The 18,014-nt window shown below is 39.7% G+C and overlaps 1 protein-coding gene across 7 annotated transcripts in view; it reads left to right on the top strand.

Moving 5' to 3' along the window:
* LOC126295267 (probable ATP-dependent RNA helicase DDX60) overlaps positions 1-5,973 on the top strand; it is a 241,222-nt gene extending 235,249 nt beyond the window's left edge. For 6 of the 7 annotated variants that reach the window (XM_049987695.1, XM_049987692.1, XM_049987690.1 and 3 more), the window contains 2 exons: positions 4,844-4,989; positions 5,065-5,973. In XM_049987695.1, coding sequence (XP_049843652.1) covers positions 4,844-4,989; positions 5,065-5,361 — 443 coding nt within the window. In that variant the 3' untranslated portion in view covers positions 5,362-5,973. The remainder of the gene's footprint in view (positions 1-4,843; positions 4,990-5,064) is intronic. The other variant, XM_049987696.1, reaches the window with a different exon arrangement.
* The last annotated feature ends 12,041 nt before the right edge of the window (positions 5,974-18,014 follow it).

The following is an 18,014-nucleotide window of genomic DNA, read 5'->3' as shown; positions in this document are numbered from 1 at the left end:
TGGCTGTGTAGTGCTGGAGTGAGATCAGGAAAATGGATAGCAGACAATGACACAAATGTTGAGGTCAGGAAGTCATGGGAATGTAGGATGTATTACAGGGAGAGTTTCCACCTGCGAAATTTAGAAATGCTATTTTTGGTAGGAACGATCCTGATGGCACAGGCTGAGAAGAAATCACTGAAGTGAAGAACATTGTTTTGGGCAATGTGCTCTGCAACTGGTTGGTCCAGCTATTTCTCGGCCACAGTTTGTCGGTGGCCATTCATTATTCGTCATGCCCACATTCGGTGGTTGCTGCTGAGCTTCTTGATCACGTGACTGCTTTCAAAGGGTGACCTTTCTTTGATGGGTTAGGTGACGCTTCTGACTGGAATGGAGTAGGTGGTGGTGGGTGGATTATGGGACAGGTCTTGCATCTAGGTCTGTTGCAGGGATATGAGCCACGAGGCAAAGAGTTGGGAGTTGGGACGGATGAGGATATTGTTTAGGTTTGGTGGGTGGCAGAATACCACTGTGGGAGAGGTGGGAAGTACCGAGTAGGATATTCCTCATCTCTGGGCACGACGAGAGGTAGTCGAAACCCTAGCGGAGTGCGTGACTCGGCTGCTCCTCTGTGGCCGGACAATGGGATTTTGGCAGGTGGTAGATGACTGGAGAGGTAAGACACAGGAGATCTGTTTCCGTACGAAGTCCGGTGGATAATTTCGGTACGTGGAGACGTCAGTGAGACGGTCGGTAAATTTTGAGAGGGACCGCTCGTCACTGTAGATGCGACAGCTGCAGGCGGCTAGACGGTACGGAAAGGACTTCTCGGTGCAGAACGGGATGCAGGAGGTATTGCCGGTGGTCGGTACATTTGACGTGGAGTGAGGGACCGATGTGACCGTCTTTGAGGTGGAGGTCGAGATTGAGAAAGGTGGCTTGTTGGGTTGCGGAGGACCAAGCGAAGCAAATTGGGAAGACGGTGTCGAGGCTCTGGAAGAATGTGGAGAGGGTGTTCTCACCCTCAATCTAGATTGTGAAGATTCCATCTGTGAATCTAAATCAGGTGAGGGCCATTTTTCTCAGTGTTGACCTGCTCCTCAAAGATGGCTACATCATTGTTTCCATCCCTATACAACCTATCAACCACCAGGAACTTCCATTTTGACAACTGCCACCCATTCCATCGCAAGAAGTCCTATCGTAAAGCATAGAGACCTGTGTTTGTCACATCCCGAGTGACGAGCAGCGCCTCTCGAACTGTACCGAGAGTTTGAATGGGGCCTTCACAGATCTACCCTGCCTTGTCTCTCTTGTCACCTACCACCTCTCAGTGTCACACTGTCTGGCCATAGAGTAGCATTCCCTTTGTGACTCAGTACCACCCAGGACTAGAGCAAATGAACCACATTCTCCACCACAGTTTCAACTACCTCTCATCGTGTCCTAAAATGAGGAGTGTCCTACCCACTACCCTTCCCACCCCTCCCACGGTGGTATTCTCCCACCAACTGAATCTAAAAAATATTCTCTCGGTGCTACAGACAAATTTTGAAAATCAGGTGGACTGATTTGGAGAGAGGGTGCTGTTGAGGGCAAGAACTGTATAGGAAGACAGAGACTGGAATACATATGGCAAGTAATTGAGGATGTAGGTTGCAAGTGCTACTCTGAGATGAAGAAGTTAGCACAGGAGAGGAATCCGTGGTTTGTTGTTGTTGCGGTCTTCAGTCCTGAGACTGGTTTGATGCAGCTCTCCATGCTACTCTATCCTTTGCAAGCTTCTTCATCTCTCAGTACCTACTGCAGCCTACATCCTTCTGAATCTGCTTAGTGTATTCATCTCTTGGTCTCCCTCGATGTCTCAGAACGTGTCCTACCAATCGATCCCTTCTTCTAGAGAAGTTGTGCCACAAACTTCTCTTCTCCCCAATCCTATTCAATACCTCCTCATTAGTTATGTGATCTACCCACCTAATCTATAGCATTCTTCTGTAACACCACATTTTGAAAGCTTCTATTCTCTTCTCGTCTAAACTATTTATCGTCCACATTTGACTTCCATACACGGCTACACTCCATACAAATACTTTCAGAAACGACTTCCTGGCATTTAAATCTATACTCGATGTTAACAAATTTTTCTTCTTCAGAAGTGCTTTTCTTGCCATTGTCGGTCTATATTTTATATCCTCTCTACTTCGACCATCATCAGTTATTTTGTTCCCCAAATAGCAAAACTCCTTTACTACTTTAAGTGTCCATTATTCTTGTTTTGCTTGTTGATATTCATCTTATATCCTCCTTTCAAGACACTGTCCTTTCCGTTCAATTGCTCTTCAAAGTCCTTTGCTGTCTCTGACAGAATTACAATGTCAGTGGCGAACCTCAACGTTTTTATTTCTTCTCCATGGATTTTAATAATGGGTCACATCAAATCAGTCAGAAGACTGATGACCTCCGCATATTCCAGTCCGGTCACAGGTTTCACGCATCCCGTGAAGACAGGGCAGCCTGTGACAGTAGTTGTGTGATCTACAAGCTGAACTGCAAACAGTGGCCACGAACAGCTGGCTCGCCCTGGTGCAGAGCACGTCGCCCGACGCTGTGTTCTTCACTTCAGTGACTGCTTCACAGTCTGTGCCGTCTGGATCCTCCCTACTAAAACTAGCCTTTCTGAATTGCACAGGTGTGATCTGTCCCTGCAATATATTCAACACTCCTGTAACTCCTGGTCTCAACCTTTGTTAGTCACTGTCATTCATCCCTTTCTCTGGGACCCACTCCACCCTACACAGCCTTGTATTCCACCAATGCATCGACAGTCTTTTTATTTCTCTCCATTTCCTCTCTCCATTATCTACCGTATTTACTAAAATCCGAGCCGCACTTTGTTTCCGTTTTTTTGTAATCCAAAAAACCGCCTGCAGGTTAGAATCAAGTGCAAAGTAAGTGGAAGCTCTGAAAAATGTTGGTAAGTGCCGCCACAACTAAGTTCTGCCATCGAATATATGTTGCGCTACCCAGGCATGCTTTGCAGGCACAAAGAGAAATACTGGCGCCAAAACCTCTGTGCCAGTAATAAAAAAAAAATTTAAAAAAAAAAGTGGAAGACGAGCTTTTTTCCTCCGCCCCAAGTTTCGACCACTGAATTTTTATACATTATCCAACGAAGTAAATACAAATTCTATATTGTTCATCTTCGAATGTAGCAGCATTTCAATGTACTATGAAAATCCGACTGGCAAGACTGTTTGGGATGTTTGTCAATATGGCCAACTCTACGTTCTGAATTTTTCCTACCTGTGAGAAGAGATGGTTGCTAATAGGGACTGGTATGAATTGTGAATCACATGCAGTATTCTCTTCACCATAAGAATAATACAAATATAAACATTTTGCCACGTATTGTTTCGTGTTTGCAGCCATCTCATTTAAATCCTGTCTGCTAATAAACTACGAAACTTGAGTGAGACAACAGCAAATGCGGAAGAATATACGTATCGTGTCATGTTTATATTCGTATTGTTCTTGTGCCTAATAGTGGTACAGTCAAAAATGAAGTGCGGCAATTGACTAGATTTTTAAATCTAAGATGACTTTAATTTCTGCGCAGAATATAATGTACTAAAGAGGCGTCTGCAAAGATTTTCAAATGGAGAAAAATTTTCGCTACCCTCTCGTTCAGAACATCTTCTATCATACGCAGTCTATTATTTGGTTCTTGTTGATCGTTATTGAAGAAAGCAGCAGTGTAAGTACCAACAAATACCAGTCTCTTGTCATTGTTTCACTAATGAGACGATTCCTCTCTTTTGTTTTTTAATTGTAAGCAGCGGTAACGTGCACAAAAGAAAGCCATTCCGCGAGCGGCGACAGGTCGTAAACACAAAAAAAAGTGGTTCAAATGGCTCTGAGCAGTATGGGACTTAACATCTGAGGTCATCAGCCCCCTAGAACTTAGAACTACTTAAACCTAAATAACATAAGGACATCACACACATTCATGCCCGAGGCAGGATTCGAACCTGCAACTGTAGCGGTTGCGCGGGTCCGGACTGAAGCACCTAGAACCACTCGGCCACCGCGGCCGGCTCGTAAACACACGTTATCAGAATGCGACAAACAACAGTACTGCATTTTCAGCTTAGAGTGATGTAAACACCTAAAACAAAGAGAATGGCACTTATCAGATCAAAGAAAAATAAGCAGTCGATTCAAACCAGACGAAGGAAGGGTACCCGTATAAATACAGACGGAGCACCTGACGCAAAGCAATGGCTACCTGGTAAAGCTTAACTGCTAAGCTTATGACTCGAACCAAACTACTGTCGCTGTCGCTGTATCTTCATCCATTCAACCTCAATCGTGTTTCATGTTACATTGGACCAACTTTGCCTTGATTTGGAGGTATGGCCTAAAACTTTTCTCTCCCCTCGAATTTCGAGTCTCAAATTTCAGGTGCGGCTTAGATTCGAGTAAGTATGGTAACCTCGTGATTGTACCTAAATGCCCCACCTGGTCCCACAAGCACCACACGAGTGTCCCCGCACCCTCCTCCTTACCCCCACCAACAGATTGCTCAGCGCATCGTGCACAGTCGCTCACAGTCTGGCCTTTGCAACCTCGTGTAAGTGTGAGTTGTATTTGTGCGAATGTATTGTGTGTATTGTCTGCTGCAGAAGCAGGCATTTTGTCCAAAAGCTTACTTGTTTAGCAGTTTTTTGTTGTGCATGTCCGTGACTCGACATCTCCACTATATGGTGAGTAGCAATCTATCCTTTTCACAATGATGTGTGTCTTTGTTTCTTTTGTGTGTATAAAATGTAATATTTTATTTAATCACAGTATATTGTTTCAGCAGAAAATGAGTTGCCTCACCTTCTGCAGGAAATGATGGTGGACTACGAACCACGGGTTATTTGTTCAGCTTTCATTGCACTCTCGGGCTATACTGACAGTGGACTTTATTCGGAAAAAGACGTTGTCTCCAATTTGAGACATCAGGTAAATTGGGTACTAATGTTAAACCGTAATTTTTATTTCAATTCTTGGATCCTAACATGTGTTATTCAATTGCAGGTATTTACCGATAAAAAAATAGTTCCAATATTTGAGGTAGATCAGAGTCTGAATAGCTACGCGTGGGACTTCTATAACCACGGCATACGGAAGGCCGTTTTAAAGGAAAATTTGATAAGACATGGTGATGACTTCACTTATTTGAAGGATTTTTTGTTAGTTTTGTTAGCAGTGTACACGAGTCTGCAAGATTCTGATGATGCTGATGAAAACGGAGCAGTTATACGAACATTTGGAATAATATCAGAAAATTTCAGAAAGAAATTTAATAAAGCGTACAAAATTGTAGAAGATTGAATTGATAGTACAAAAATGTGGATTATGTGCCTTAACAATCTTTTGCTCTTTGTTAGCAGTGTACACAAGTCTGCAAGATTTTGATGATGCTGATGAAAACAGAGCAATTATACAAACATTAGAAATAATATCAGAAACTTTCAGAAAAAAAATTAATAAAGCATACAATATTGTAGAAGATTGAATTGATAGTACAAAAATTTGGAGTATGTGCCTTAACAATCTTTTGCTCTTTGGTAAAAGTAATGTACATTTTAAATCAGTTAATTACTGCAGTGAATGTGCACACAGGGAGTTATTTACCCTGATATGTGCTTTGAATATTTTCTCAAAGTAATGCCTTTATCGATGTATTTTATTTTTTATCCAAGATTTTTATGGTGATTTATGTAGTTAGGATTCCAGAAAAAAAGTTAAATTTATACAGCTGATTGTGATAAATGAAATATTAATGCCCTTTTTTTTATAAACTAAAATGAGATTTATATTAAGTTTCTTTTAATTTTTTACAGAATGGTTTTAGGGAAAGATTAAATTTAAATTTATACAACTCATTTTAATATGAAATATTAATGATATATTTTTTGAATAAAAAGGATTTTTGTATTAACATTTGTTCACTTTTTTTCATGTACAGTAACTGTACCATCTTTCATCATCAGAGCTGTTTGACAATGTCAAGGTGAATGCAGAGCTTAACTGTAATAAATCATTGATATGTCAGTTACTTGATTAGCACAGGAATCATATGAATACTGGGACTAAAGCTGAAAATATGCAAGAAGAGAGAGAAATAGTAACTGAATAAGGCAACTGGCAGACATAAGGTGAAATTTTGGGAAATATTCTTCTAAGAACTTACAAGCTTATGTGTGTAATATGTTCTCTGAACCGATAGAAAACTTCCCAGGAACCAGGCTGCAATCTCATCCCTATTAGGATGCTGAGGATGCCTGAGCAATTGTTAAATCAATCAGTATTGTTACTGAAAAGCATTTTCTAGCAACAGAAGTAAAAGTGTATAGAATACTGTATTATGTAAATAAAATAGAAATAAACATCCACATGGGAAAAATATATTAAAAACAAAGATTCCAAGACTTACCAAGCGGGAAAGCGCCGGTAGACAGGCACAATAAAAAACACACAAACACACACACAAAATTTCGAGTTTTCGCAAGCGGCGGTTGCTTCGTCAGGAAAGAGGGAAGGAGAAGGAAAGATGAAAGGATGTGGGTTTTAAGGGAGAGGGTAAGGAGTCATTCCAACCCCGGGAGCGGAAAGACTTACCTTAGGGGGAAAAATGGATAGGTATATACTCGCGCGCACACACAAAAACACACACACACACACACACACACACACACACACACACACACACATACACACATCCATCCATACATATACAGACAAAAGCAGACATATTTAAAGGCAAAGAGTAAGGGCAGAGATGTCAATCGAGGTGGAAGTGCAGAGGCAAAGATGATGTTGAATGACAGGTGAGGTATGAGTGGCGGCAACTTGAAATTAGCGGAGATTGAGGCCTGGTGGATAACGAGAAGAGAGGATATATTGAAGGGCAAGTTCCCATCTCCGGAGTTCGGATAGGTGGGAAGTATCCAGATAACCCGGACGGTGTAACACTGTGCCGAGATGTGCTGGCCGTGCACCGAGGCATGTTTAGCCACAGGGTGATCCTCATTACCAACAAACACTGTCTGCCTGTGTCCATTCATGCGAATGGACAGTTTGTTGCTGGTCATTCCCACATAGAAAGTGTCACAGTGTAGGCAGGTCAGTTGGTAAATCACGTGGGTGCTTTCACACGTGGCTCTGCCTTTGATCGTATACACCTTCCGGGTTACAGGACTGGAGTAGGTAGTGGGAGGGTGCATAGGACAGGTTTTACACCAGGGGTGGTTGCAAGGGTAGGAGCCAGAGGGTAGGGAAGGTGGTTTGGGGATTTCATAGGGATGAACCAAGAGGTTACGAAGATTAGGTGGATGGCGGAAAGACACTCTTGGTGGAGTGGGGAGGATTTTTTGAAGGATGGATCTCATTTCGGGACAGGATTTTAGGAAGTCGTATCCCTGCTGGAGAGTCACATTCAGAGTCTGATCCAGTCCCGGGAAGTATCCTGTCACAAGTGGGGCACTTTTGGGGTTCTTCTGTGAGAGGTTCTGGGTTTGAGGGGATGAGGAATAGCTCTGGTTATCTGCTTCTGTACCAGGTTGAGAGGGTAGTTGCGGGATGCGAAAGCTGTTTTCAGGTTGTTGGTGTAATGGTCCAGGGATTCAGGACTGGAGCAGATTTGTTTGCCACGAAGGCCTAGGCTGTAGGGAAGGGACCGTTTGATATGGAATGGGTGGCAGCTGTCATAATGGAGGTACTGTTGCTTGTTGGCGGGTTTGATGTGGACGGATGTGTGCAGCTGGCCATTGGACAGATGGAGGTCAACATCTAGGAAAGTGGCATGGGATTTGGAGTAGGACCAGGTGAATCTGATGGAACCAAAGGAGTTGAGGTTGGAGAGGAAATTCTGGAGTTGTTCTTCACTGTGAGTCCAGATCATGAAGATGTCATCAATAAATCTGTACCAAACTTTGGGTTGGCAGGCCTGGGTAACCAAGAAGGCATCCTCTAAGCGACCCATGAATAGGTTGGCGTACGAGGGGGCCATCCTGGTACCCATGGCTGTTCCCTTTAATTGTTGGCATGTCTGGCCTTCAAAAGTGAAGAAGTTGTGGGTCAGGATGAAGCTGGCTAAGGTAATGAGGAAAAATGTTTTAGGTAGGGTGGCAGGTGATCGGCGTGGAAGGAAGTGCTCCATTGCAGCGAGGCCCTGGACGTGCGGGATATTTGTGTGTAGGGAAGTGGCATCAATGGTTACAAGCACTTGCTTTCACATATCTTACAATGTATTAGATTTAAAGAGCCATTGTATAGAGCAACAAATTGAAGTATGTGGTGTTGAGATTACTGTAAATGACTGTACGGCTGTAGTGTTAGCACTGTATAGATCTCCCTGAGGGAATTTGAATGTATTTCTTAAGCACTTAGATTCTTTATTATCCATACTGTAGTCAAAATCCAAGAACTTGATAATTACTGGTGACTTTAATGTTGATGTCCTAAATGAGAGCAATAGTAAAGCTGATTTAGTACATAATCTGATGGCAATAGTAGATTTCCCAACTAGGGTTACTGTTAACAGTAAAAGTCTGATAGATAATATATTTATAGATAAGTCTAAATGCAATGAGATCACTGTACATCCAATCCTTGGCCTTTCTGATCATGGTGGTCAATTGCTTAGGCTCAAATACATCAGTGTATACAACAGTTCCAAGCATTCTTGGAAATCTTTTAGGATAATAAATGAACAGGGCCTTAAATTCAATGACAGCCTAAAAGAGATAGATTGGAGCCCAGTTTATAGGGAAACTGATGTAAACAAAAAGTACAATTCATTTTTAAATGAATTCATGTCTGTATTTGAGTCTATCTTTCCCAAAAAAAGTAGTTAGAAATTGTCATATAGGCAATGCCAAGAAGTCTTGGATCACTACAGGGATGATAACATCTTGTAGAAAAAAAGAGGATGTTGTACAGTTCTCTCAGGACTTGTAATGATCCAAAGAAACAACAACACTACAAACTTTACTGTAGCATTCTCAAGAAGGTTATAAATAAATCTAAAAGTATGTGCATAAAATCAGAAATTGAAAGCTCAGAAAATAAAATTAAAACTATATGGAATGTAATAAAGAGGGAAACTGGCAGGACAACAGGGAAAATGTCTCAGATAGAGATTAAAACAGGGGACAGTATCATAAAGAAACCTGAATTGGTTGCAGAAATATTTAATAACCACTTTTTGAGAGCAGCAGAGAAGACAGGCTGTAATGGTTCTATGGAAGAATCACTGTCCCTCCTACAGAAAGCTATTAGCAACAGAATCCCACAGTTATCTTTACCTCCAGTTACTGTAAGTGAAGTCATAAGAGTAATCAGATCATTAAAAAATAAAAATTCTGCTGGTGTGGGCAATATTTCTAGTACAATACTAAAACACTGTTATAAATTTGTTAGTCCTGTCTTATGCAACATATACAATACACCCCTACAAAAAGGGATTGTCCCTGACAGACTAAAATTGCCTGTAGTGATTCCTCTCTTCAAAAAAGGTGATAAAAACGATGTAACAAACTATCGCCCAATATCCCTATTAACTACCTTCTCGAAAATTCTTGAGAAACTCATACACGGGAGGATTGTGGATCATCTCAACCTCCACAGTATCTTAAGCAAAAATCAGTTTGGTTTTTGTGCTGGTCTTTGTACCGAACAGGCAATATTCTCTTTCAGCAACCAAGTTTTGGAAGCCATTAACAAAAAAATGACTCCAGTGGTATTTTTTGTGATCTTACGAAAGCCTTTGACTGTGTAAACCACCAAATTCTTTTGAAAAATGCAGAATACTATGATTTAGGTGGTACTGTTGGCTTGTGGCTACAATCATATCTACAGGATCGGAAGCAGACTGTAATGCTAAATGGCTCTTCTGGAGAACCTGCCTCGTCTGAATGGGGCACGATAACGTGTGGTGTGCCTCAAGGCTCCGTTTTGGGCCCACTGCTTTTCCTCATCTTTATTAATGACCTTCCTCTTTGTTCTGAGACAAACAGCAAATTTACCCTGTTTGCTGATGATACCACAATTCTAACTGACGATTTGATAGATCACAATCTTGAACAAACTACAAATACTGTTTTTAATGATATCTTAAATTGGTTCTCCTCAAATGGTCTCTCACTCAATGCAGATAAAACTCATTATATGAGGTTACATACATCACAAAGTTATCTCGATGAAATTAACATAAAATGTAGAGATCAACTAATACAGAAAGTTGAAGATACAAAATTCCTGGGTCCTTACATAGACAGCAAATGTAATTGGTCAGTTCACATTCTTCATCTATGTAAAACACTTAGCTCGGCAACATTTTCATTACGGGTAATTTCTTCAGTCACTGAAGTTGACACCATTAAGGTTGCCTACTTTGGCTACTTCCACTCATTGATGTCATATGCTATCATATTCTGGGGGAACCAACCACTTGCAAAAAAAGTTTTCACCATCCAAAAGAAAGCTATCAGAGTAATGTGTGGGGTCCATTGAAGACACTGTTGCAGGCACTTGTTTCAGAAGATAGGTATCCTAACAACTGCCTCACAGTATATTTTTTCCTTGCTGACCTTTCTGTGCAAAAACTATTCTATCTACCAAGACAACAGTAAGTTCCATGGCTATAACACCAGAAACAAAAACAATCTACAGTTCGAAATGAAATGTCTCACTCTGGTACAAAAAAGAGTTTACTACTCCAGCATTAAGCTGTTCAATGCTCTACCACTACATATGAAATGTGTTCATACAGAACTGCCACAATTTAAACAAGTTCTCAAAGATTACCTGACAGAGAAATCTTTTTATACTGTGGATGAATATCTGAAAGAAAATGTATACCATCACTAAACTTATTGTGTCTAGAAGTAGTTCAATTGATTTTTATTGTGCATTTGAGCAGTACCACACTTTTTGTAACAACAAATTGGTTGTACCTGTATTTACTCTTGTAGGCCTAATATCTGATTTAACTTTGTGCTCTTATCTTTAACCTTTATTTGAAACTCCTTTTTCTGTTAAATGGTTGTTATGTTATCTAGCTGACATTTTATCTATTACTGTATTTATAGTATGTCTTACTTAAACTATGTACAATTTGGGATTGAATGCCCTTGTATTTATTGTAAATTTAAATTGAAACCTGTACAATTTGACACGTTCCATATCCTTGTGATTGACTCACTAACTGGATCTACGTAACATGAAATAAATAATATTTCACTGAAATAATTCAGCAATATCCACTATTGCCAAGGATGACAAATACTAAAACAAATAATAAAGAAAAATAAGCATGCGCAGTGTAGGATAATAAATTGAACTATAAGAGGAAAAGTAACATCAAATAATATTATAAAGAAGAATTTTAGAAAACTGAATAAAAAAGGGAACTTTGAGATTATATGTACATTTCATATTTTTGTGGTGCAACGATTGCTCCATAAAATTTCAGGTATGCAGCAGCATAAATTTCAGTTCTTCTACTGATATTTCGGGCTGTATACCATACAGCCATCTTCAGAGTCAGCAGAGGTGACTGACAGTTAGTCAGCTCGGCTCACTCTGAGGATCGCTGGATGGTATATAGCCAAAATGTCAGAAGAAGAAGTGAAACCTGGGATTGTACTTTGCTGTCAGTAGCAACTAGTACAACAACAGTACATACAACCATGTGTAATTCAAACTAGACATGAAAATACTAGACTTTTTTGGTTGACTAACAAGATTTCCTGTCTTGGGTCGGAGAACTACAAGTGACTAAGCAGTCCGTGACGCTGCTACCACAGCCAGCGAGCAGCACAATGACGGCTCGTTCCACACACACCGTCTGTGGCGCAGTTCAATGGCATGATTGGCTACGCATTTGCTACTCGCCACCATCACACTGTACCAAGCTGATTTCATCATCCAATGAGCCGTATTGAGCCCAGAACTGAGATTTCGTGCACTGTGGTGCATGGTTAAACTTGCAAAGAGATGAATTGGTGTAGAAGGGTAGATACGAAGTGATGTTACAGAAGTACTTTTAAATCTAAATATTTACTCTTGGTTTAAGTTGTATGCCAGCTTAGACTAGAGAGATGGAAAAATTGTTGGCTTGTATTAAGCTCAAGGAGGGGAAAAAAGATGAGTTATAACAATTTGAAAAGGCAAGGGGAGGAAGTATGTACAAAAATAGACCCTTCAAATGCTAAAATTTCTGATATGGGAGCAACTTTATTAAAACTACAGAAGGAGTTACAGACAGAGAGAAAAGCAGTGTAACTTAGTCAGGGATGAGGTTCAACAACAGGTAAATGATGTACATGAGAAAATTCAACAGGTATAGGAAGCATTAAACCATGAGTCAAAGTATACAGTGTCAAATCTCAGATACATGAGGTCAGATAAAGGTGTTAGAACAAAGAAGAGAAATTGGTGGAGTCATTGGTGCCCCAAATGCTTTGACTAGTTTGTAGGAACAATCTACAGGAATTAGTAGAGCTTAAAGTACAAGAAAAAGTAGATTTTACCAACACTACACCTAATCCTGTGGATGATATAGAAGAAAATGCGAAAGAGTTTCAAACTTTATGAATGAAAAAAACTAGAACTTAGTATATGTTCAGCTAGCGGTAACACTGAGATGTCTGGTGATTGATCAGAAGAACTTACAACTGAGAACAGGAACGAATTTACAGGTTCCAGAATTCAAATTTGATGGGGATGTTCCTACTATCTATTTTTATATTTTTAAGGGTAATCTTTGGATCATCACCCAAAAAAGGGAAGGACTGAAAGAAAATAGATTTTACACTCAGTTATCAGGTGGCTGATGCCACAGAATGCAGAACTGCATGTTCGGAAAAATACAAATTGTGTGAACATTTTCAGCTAAAATTTAAAAGAAAGTACTGGTCAACATGCAAACTGGAAGAATTGACATTAGAATTATTAGATCTGAAGTATTATAAAAGTTTATGGGGTAGTTATAAGCAGTGTATGGAGTGGCATCTTGTAAGTTCAAAATATTTAGAGAGGCCAAAAGAAGAAATAGCTCTTGTAACAATAATGATCTGTAGAGTGTGTTATACTATGTCAGGAAAGAGATCCGGTGTTGGGGGTGTCAACTTTTGTTGAAGGCCTTAGCACTTTAAATAAGGAAAGAGGTTATTATACACTAAGGGAAAATCAAGCAAGAACACTAATGTGAGGAATCATTATCCAAACAAACTCATAAAGAATAAGGAGAGTAACATATAGTTTTGACAGTAAAAATATGAGTGGAGGGAATCAAGATACCATGGGCAAAAGAATATGCAGTACCAACTATAAGTTCATGTTAAATTTGTTGGTGATACTTAACATAAATTTGCAAATATTGCAGGGTATTGATTGAGTACTAACATATAAAGACAAATTAGACTGATGCTGAAGTATAGTAATGGAAAAATGGAGATTATAATTATGTAGTACCACTTAAAATAAATTACCTAGCAGATGAGCAAAATGTATTATTAGATAATATGCATTTAGTTGCTACTACTCAGGCAGTCAGCAAAGAGGAATTAGTAATGGACTTTGAAGACTTCAATGAACAGATATAAATTGAAGCTTACAAATCAAATTTAAAATAAAAGATAATGAACCATACTCTTGCGAATCGTATTCAGTTGCCTTAACTTCAAGATGTACAATACAAGAAGAGGTAAATAAAATAATAGAAAATAGAGCAATAGAAGAAGTTTAAGTGTTTATAAAAATCCCTTATTAGTGGTAAGAAAAGCTACAGAAATGGTGTGCCTGGTATTAGGTGCAAGAACATGTAAGAAGCACATAGAAACATATTGGGACAGACCCCTGTGTACTGACAAGCTTTTAACTAAATTTGAACAGGAAAGATATTTTATGTCAGTGGATTTGACTGCTGGTTACTTGCTGGTAAACCTGCATGAAAATTCGTGGAACTATACTGTGTTTTTGTTTAACAGCAAGTCTAATCAATTTAGAGTGTTGCCTTTTGGATTAAATATCTCAACCACCTCCAAGTGTCAGCGTCAGGTAGGGTCAGTTCAGTTGCAGCAGTCTCTATTGACAGCTGACAACCAGAATCACAGCAGTGCTGCCAACCCTCACCAGCTTGTGAAAGTTATTATGAAAGCAGGTGAGAAAGGCAGTATTAGTGCAAGATAGAAGCTGAAGAGCGCAAAGCTGCCACTGTCTAGATTCCTGCTCAAATCGCCTACCATCATTAAACGTTTATGTTGATACTAGTATTTATTTTCATTAGATTTACAAACTGCTAATACTAAAAGTAAACTGATTTATTTTGTTCTTACTGGAGTCCTTAGTTTAGTGTGCTTTTAGTTATTCTAAATACTTCACCACATGTACTACAAGAGTGTCCTCCCATGGCAGTTCTATATAACCACACACAGTGAGAAGTTTAAACTGGTATGCACACCCAACACAACACACCACCAATTAAGTTCACAGGACAAACCAATATTGTCGGCTACCATTTTTCACACCCAACTCATCGTGATAATGCTACACGGCATAGTGGCGCGTGTGTTTTTTACAAGTGTACGTGACATCGGCGATCTGCAACCTCGCAGGATTTTGTGTTTTCGTCGAGGTCATCGTCGGTGTCGATCCTGCTTCAGTTGCACAGAGGTTAAGTACCTTTTCCCTGGCACTTTGCTTTTTACGTCAGTGAAAGAGCTTCATGTACTGTGTTACACGACATCCATTTCATTCACTGAAAGTGTTACTTTGAAGTACACTGTTTGTGTGTCTGCACATTCTTTGTATTCTTTAAAAAAAAATAAAAAAAACAACTGGCATTTCTTTTGTTCCAGTCCCTTCTCTTGTTCCAGTCCCTCGATTGATAATCACTATTTACAAAGTATTTTAAGATTACACATGCTTTTTATTTACAAAGTGTATTGATACCATATACATTGGTTTTTAAGTGTGGCTATTGTTACTCAATGAGTGTGTTTCAAATTGTGAAATATACCACTCAGACATATCTTGACCCAGTATCGTGAACAACAGAAATAATTACATGTAAAGGTATAGGACACCTGGCTTTTTAAACCCCTGAGTGACATGATAAAAGGTATGTAACCTTTCATACTGAACTATAATACAGCAAATGACTAAGAATGTGAATGAAGAAAAGTGTCATTTTAATAACATAACAACATAAGACAAAGAAAATAACTGAAACAATATTATCCGGCCTTGGTGGTCTTGCAGTTCTAGGCGCGCAGTCTGGAGCTGTGCGACTGCTACGGTCACAGGTTCGAATGCTGCCTCGGGCATGGATGTGTGTGATGTCCTTAGGTTAGTTAGGTTTAAGTAGTTCTAAGTTCTAGGGGACTAATGACCACAGCAGTTGAGTCCCATAGTGCTAAGAGCCACTTGAAACAATATTAAGTCATCTAAATCTAAAGTGGCTTAGTAAATACACATTGCAATAATCTACAGTACATGTAATCATTTCCTCTGGCTTGTTACTTAAACTAATGAATGTCACTGTGCTTAATTTTTTTTGCATTGTCACTTCAGTGTACACATAGTATTCTGACACTGGCAAAAGATTTTCCATTCTATGTAGCACTTAGCACTAGATCTTTATACAGCCGATAGATTATGATATATAACAGCATATGACTGTTAAATTTTCTCCAGTGTTCAGGCTTTTGGTCAAATATTTTCACTGTTAAGTAATAAGAAAAATATCAATTCTAAATCAGTATTTACAACACAGAGAAATTTATAAAAACACCATTAGATGCTCTACTAGCTTCACGCATTTTTCATTACCTTTGCCAGTGTGGCCGTGCGTTTCTAGGCGCCACAGTCTGGAACCGCGCGACCGCTACGGTCACAGGTTCGAATCCTGCCTCGGGCATGGATGTGTGTGATGTCCTTAGGTTAGTTAGGTTTAAGTAGTTCTGAGTTCTAGGGCACTGATGACCTTAGATGTTAAGTTCCATAGTGCTCAGATCCATTTTTATTTATTATTTTTTTTTCATCACACAGCTAAATTAGGTCAAGGCTTCAATTCAACTTTCATAGCTTTGTTTACTCGACCTTTCAGAGTTATCAGCAATCCTCCGTGTTAACACAAAGTATTTTAAAACATGAGAGTAAATAATGGTTTCATATTACAGTTAGTTCACACGATCTATTGTAGTGATTCAAGAATTTTTGTGTGAATTCTAGAACCACTCAGCCTTCTACCATCTGGAACGCAAGATATTCTGGATGTGAGTGTTGGATGGTAGAATCCTACATACTGCGCATCACACGTTTGTGTGTGCAGGTTTAAAATCAGTTGCGAGAAGAAAGTAGACGCAGCGGTCGAACGGCACCGACAAGTGACTGTCGGGCAATCCGTAGATGTTTTAGCGAGTGTGTAAGGAAGAACCGTGGAGTTTATATGCGGCTCTGTGCTTATTGTGTCATTGACTATTGTTATTAAAACAAGAACTGTTGAAAAAGTACACTTGATGCATCCTTATTAGAGGCAAGACTCATTTTATGATTTGTGTTAAGAAAGGTCATGTTATCCACGCCAACTTTCTTTTAATTGTGATTCAATTTGTTTCTAATGTCCGACTGTACGAGAGGCTTGCAGGAAGTTACATACTCGTGTGGAAAGTGAAATTTTTATTGGCAAATACATCGTTAGTTGACAAAAAGTAAAGCCTGTATGTCTACTTATTTCATAAGTAGGAAGAGTCTAAATATTCCTTTACCTAGCTTTATTCGAAGGAGAAGAAGTTGAGATGGTTTCCAGCAGCCAGCTAGCCAGTAAAGAAGAGCAGCTGCAAATTCGAAGTAAGTCACCTCGTAAAGAAGTGGACGGTGGGTTGGGGGAGTAAGCCGATGTAACCCAGATCCACACTCACACTGTAAGTCGTCTGAACGTTAGACACTTCCTTGAAATTCGTGGGCTTCTGTCATCCTTAGGGTAGTCCTTCTTGCTTTAAGACTTTCTTACTGAATGTATCTTCTCAAATCTCTATTGTGACGAAGGCCTTTAACCTTATCAGAATTAAGACAGGATAAAAGATGGGATCTTTCACGAAGAATCTTCACAATTCTGAAAGGGCTGCTGTAGAAGAAGTTGCCACTTCTAGTGTTTCAAGTAAGGTTTTGCACAAGTCTTTTCTAAGATCAAATTTCCGTTGACAGAACATGTTTATATGTGGTCTAGACGATTGTCATACGAATGCTTTCTCACTTGGGCATTCAATGAAATAATTGCTCGATGAATTTTTTCTTCCGATGTTATGTCGTTACTAGGTACTTGAGCAAGTGGGTTCAGCCCCCTCTTTTCTCTCTTCCTTTTCTGGGGAGTCTACTCCAAAGAGAAGTGCAGCAATGTGTTCATCACCTGCTCAAAGAGCCTAACAAAATCTACCCACTGGTTATGTGGGTTTTGTGTATACATCCGGATAAACTGTTTAAATTCCCAAACAATCCTCGCAGTTGCACTTGTTTCAGAGTGAAGTCTTACCAGTAAAGTTTGAGAAATTATCAGATAGTATCGCTTTGGGCGTCCCGAGTCAAGGGAAATAGTCTTCCTTTAATCTTCTGACAACAGGCTCTGCTGTGATAGACCTGGTCGAATATAATCATACATGTTTGGAAAATCAATCGTGAACAGTCACAAGGTAATGAATGCGTCCCCTAGCCTGAGGGTATGGGCCTGCGGTGTCAATAGACGCTATCTCGCCTGGTTTTGACATTACTGTCGGGTGCAGTGGTATCTGTATCGGTAGATAGATTTATCGATTTTACCCTCTGCCAGGCAAGGTGGGTTCTTAACAAATGGTGCACACATCTCTGAACGTGTGAGAGATAACAGTAGGACACAATTTTCTGCTTGCACTTTTCCAACACCTTTGTACCAAATCATGTTGGGCATGTCATATACATACACACTATGATTCCGATTTAAG

This window comes from Schistocerca gregaria, chromosome 11 (assembly GCF_023897955.1).
Source record: "Schistocerca gregaria isolate iqSchGreg1 chromosome 11, iqSchGreg1.2, whole genome shotgun sequence".
Lineage (NCBI taxonomy): Eukaryota > Metazoa > Arthropoda > Insecta > Orthoptera > Acrididae > Schistocerca > Schistocerca gregaria.
The sequence above is the reverse complement of the archived record's forward strand: the minus strand, read 5'-3'. Positions and strand labels throughout refer to the sequence as shown.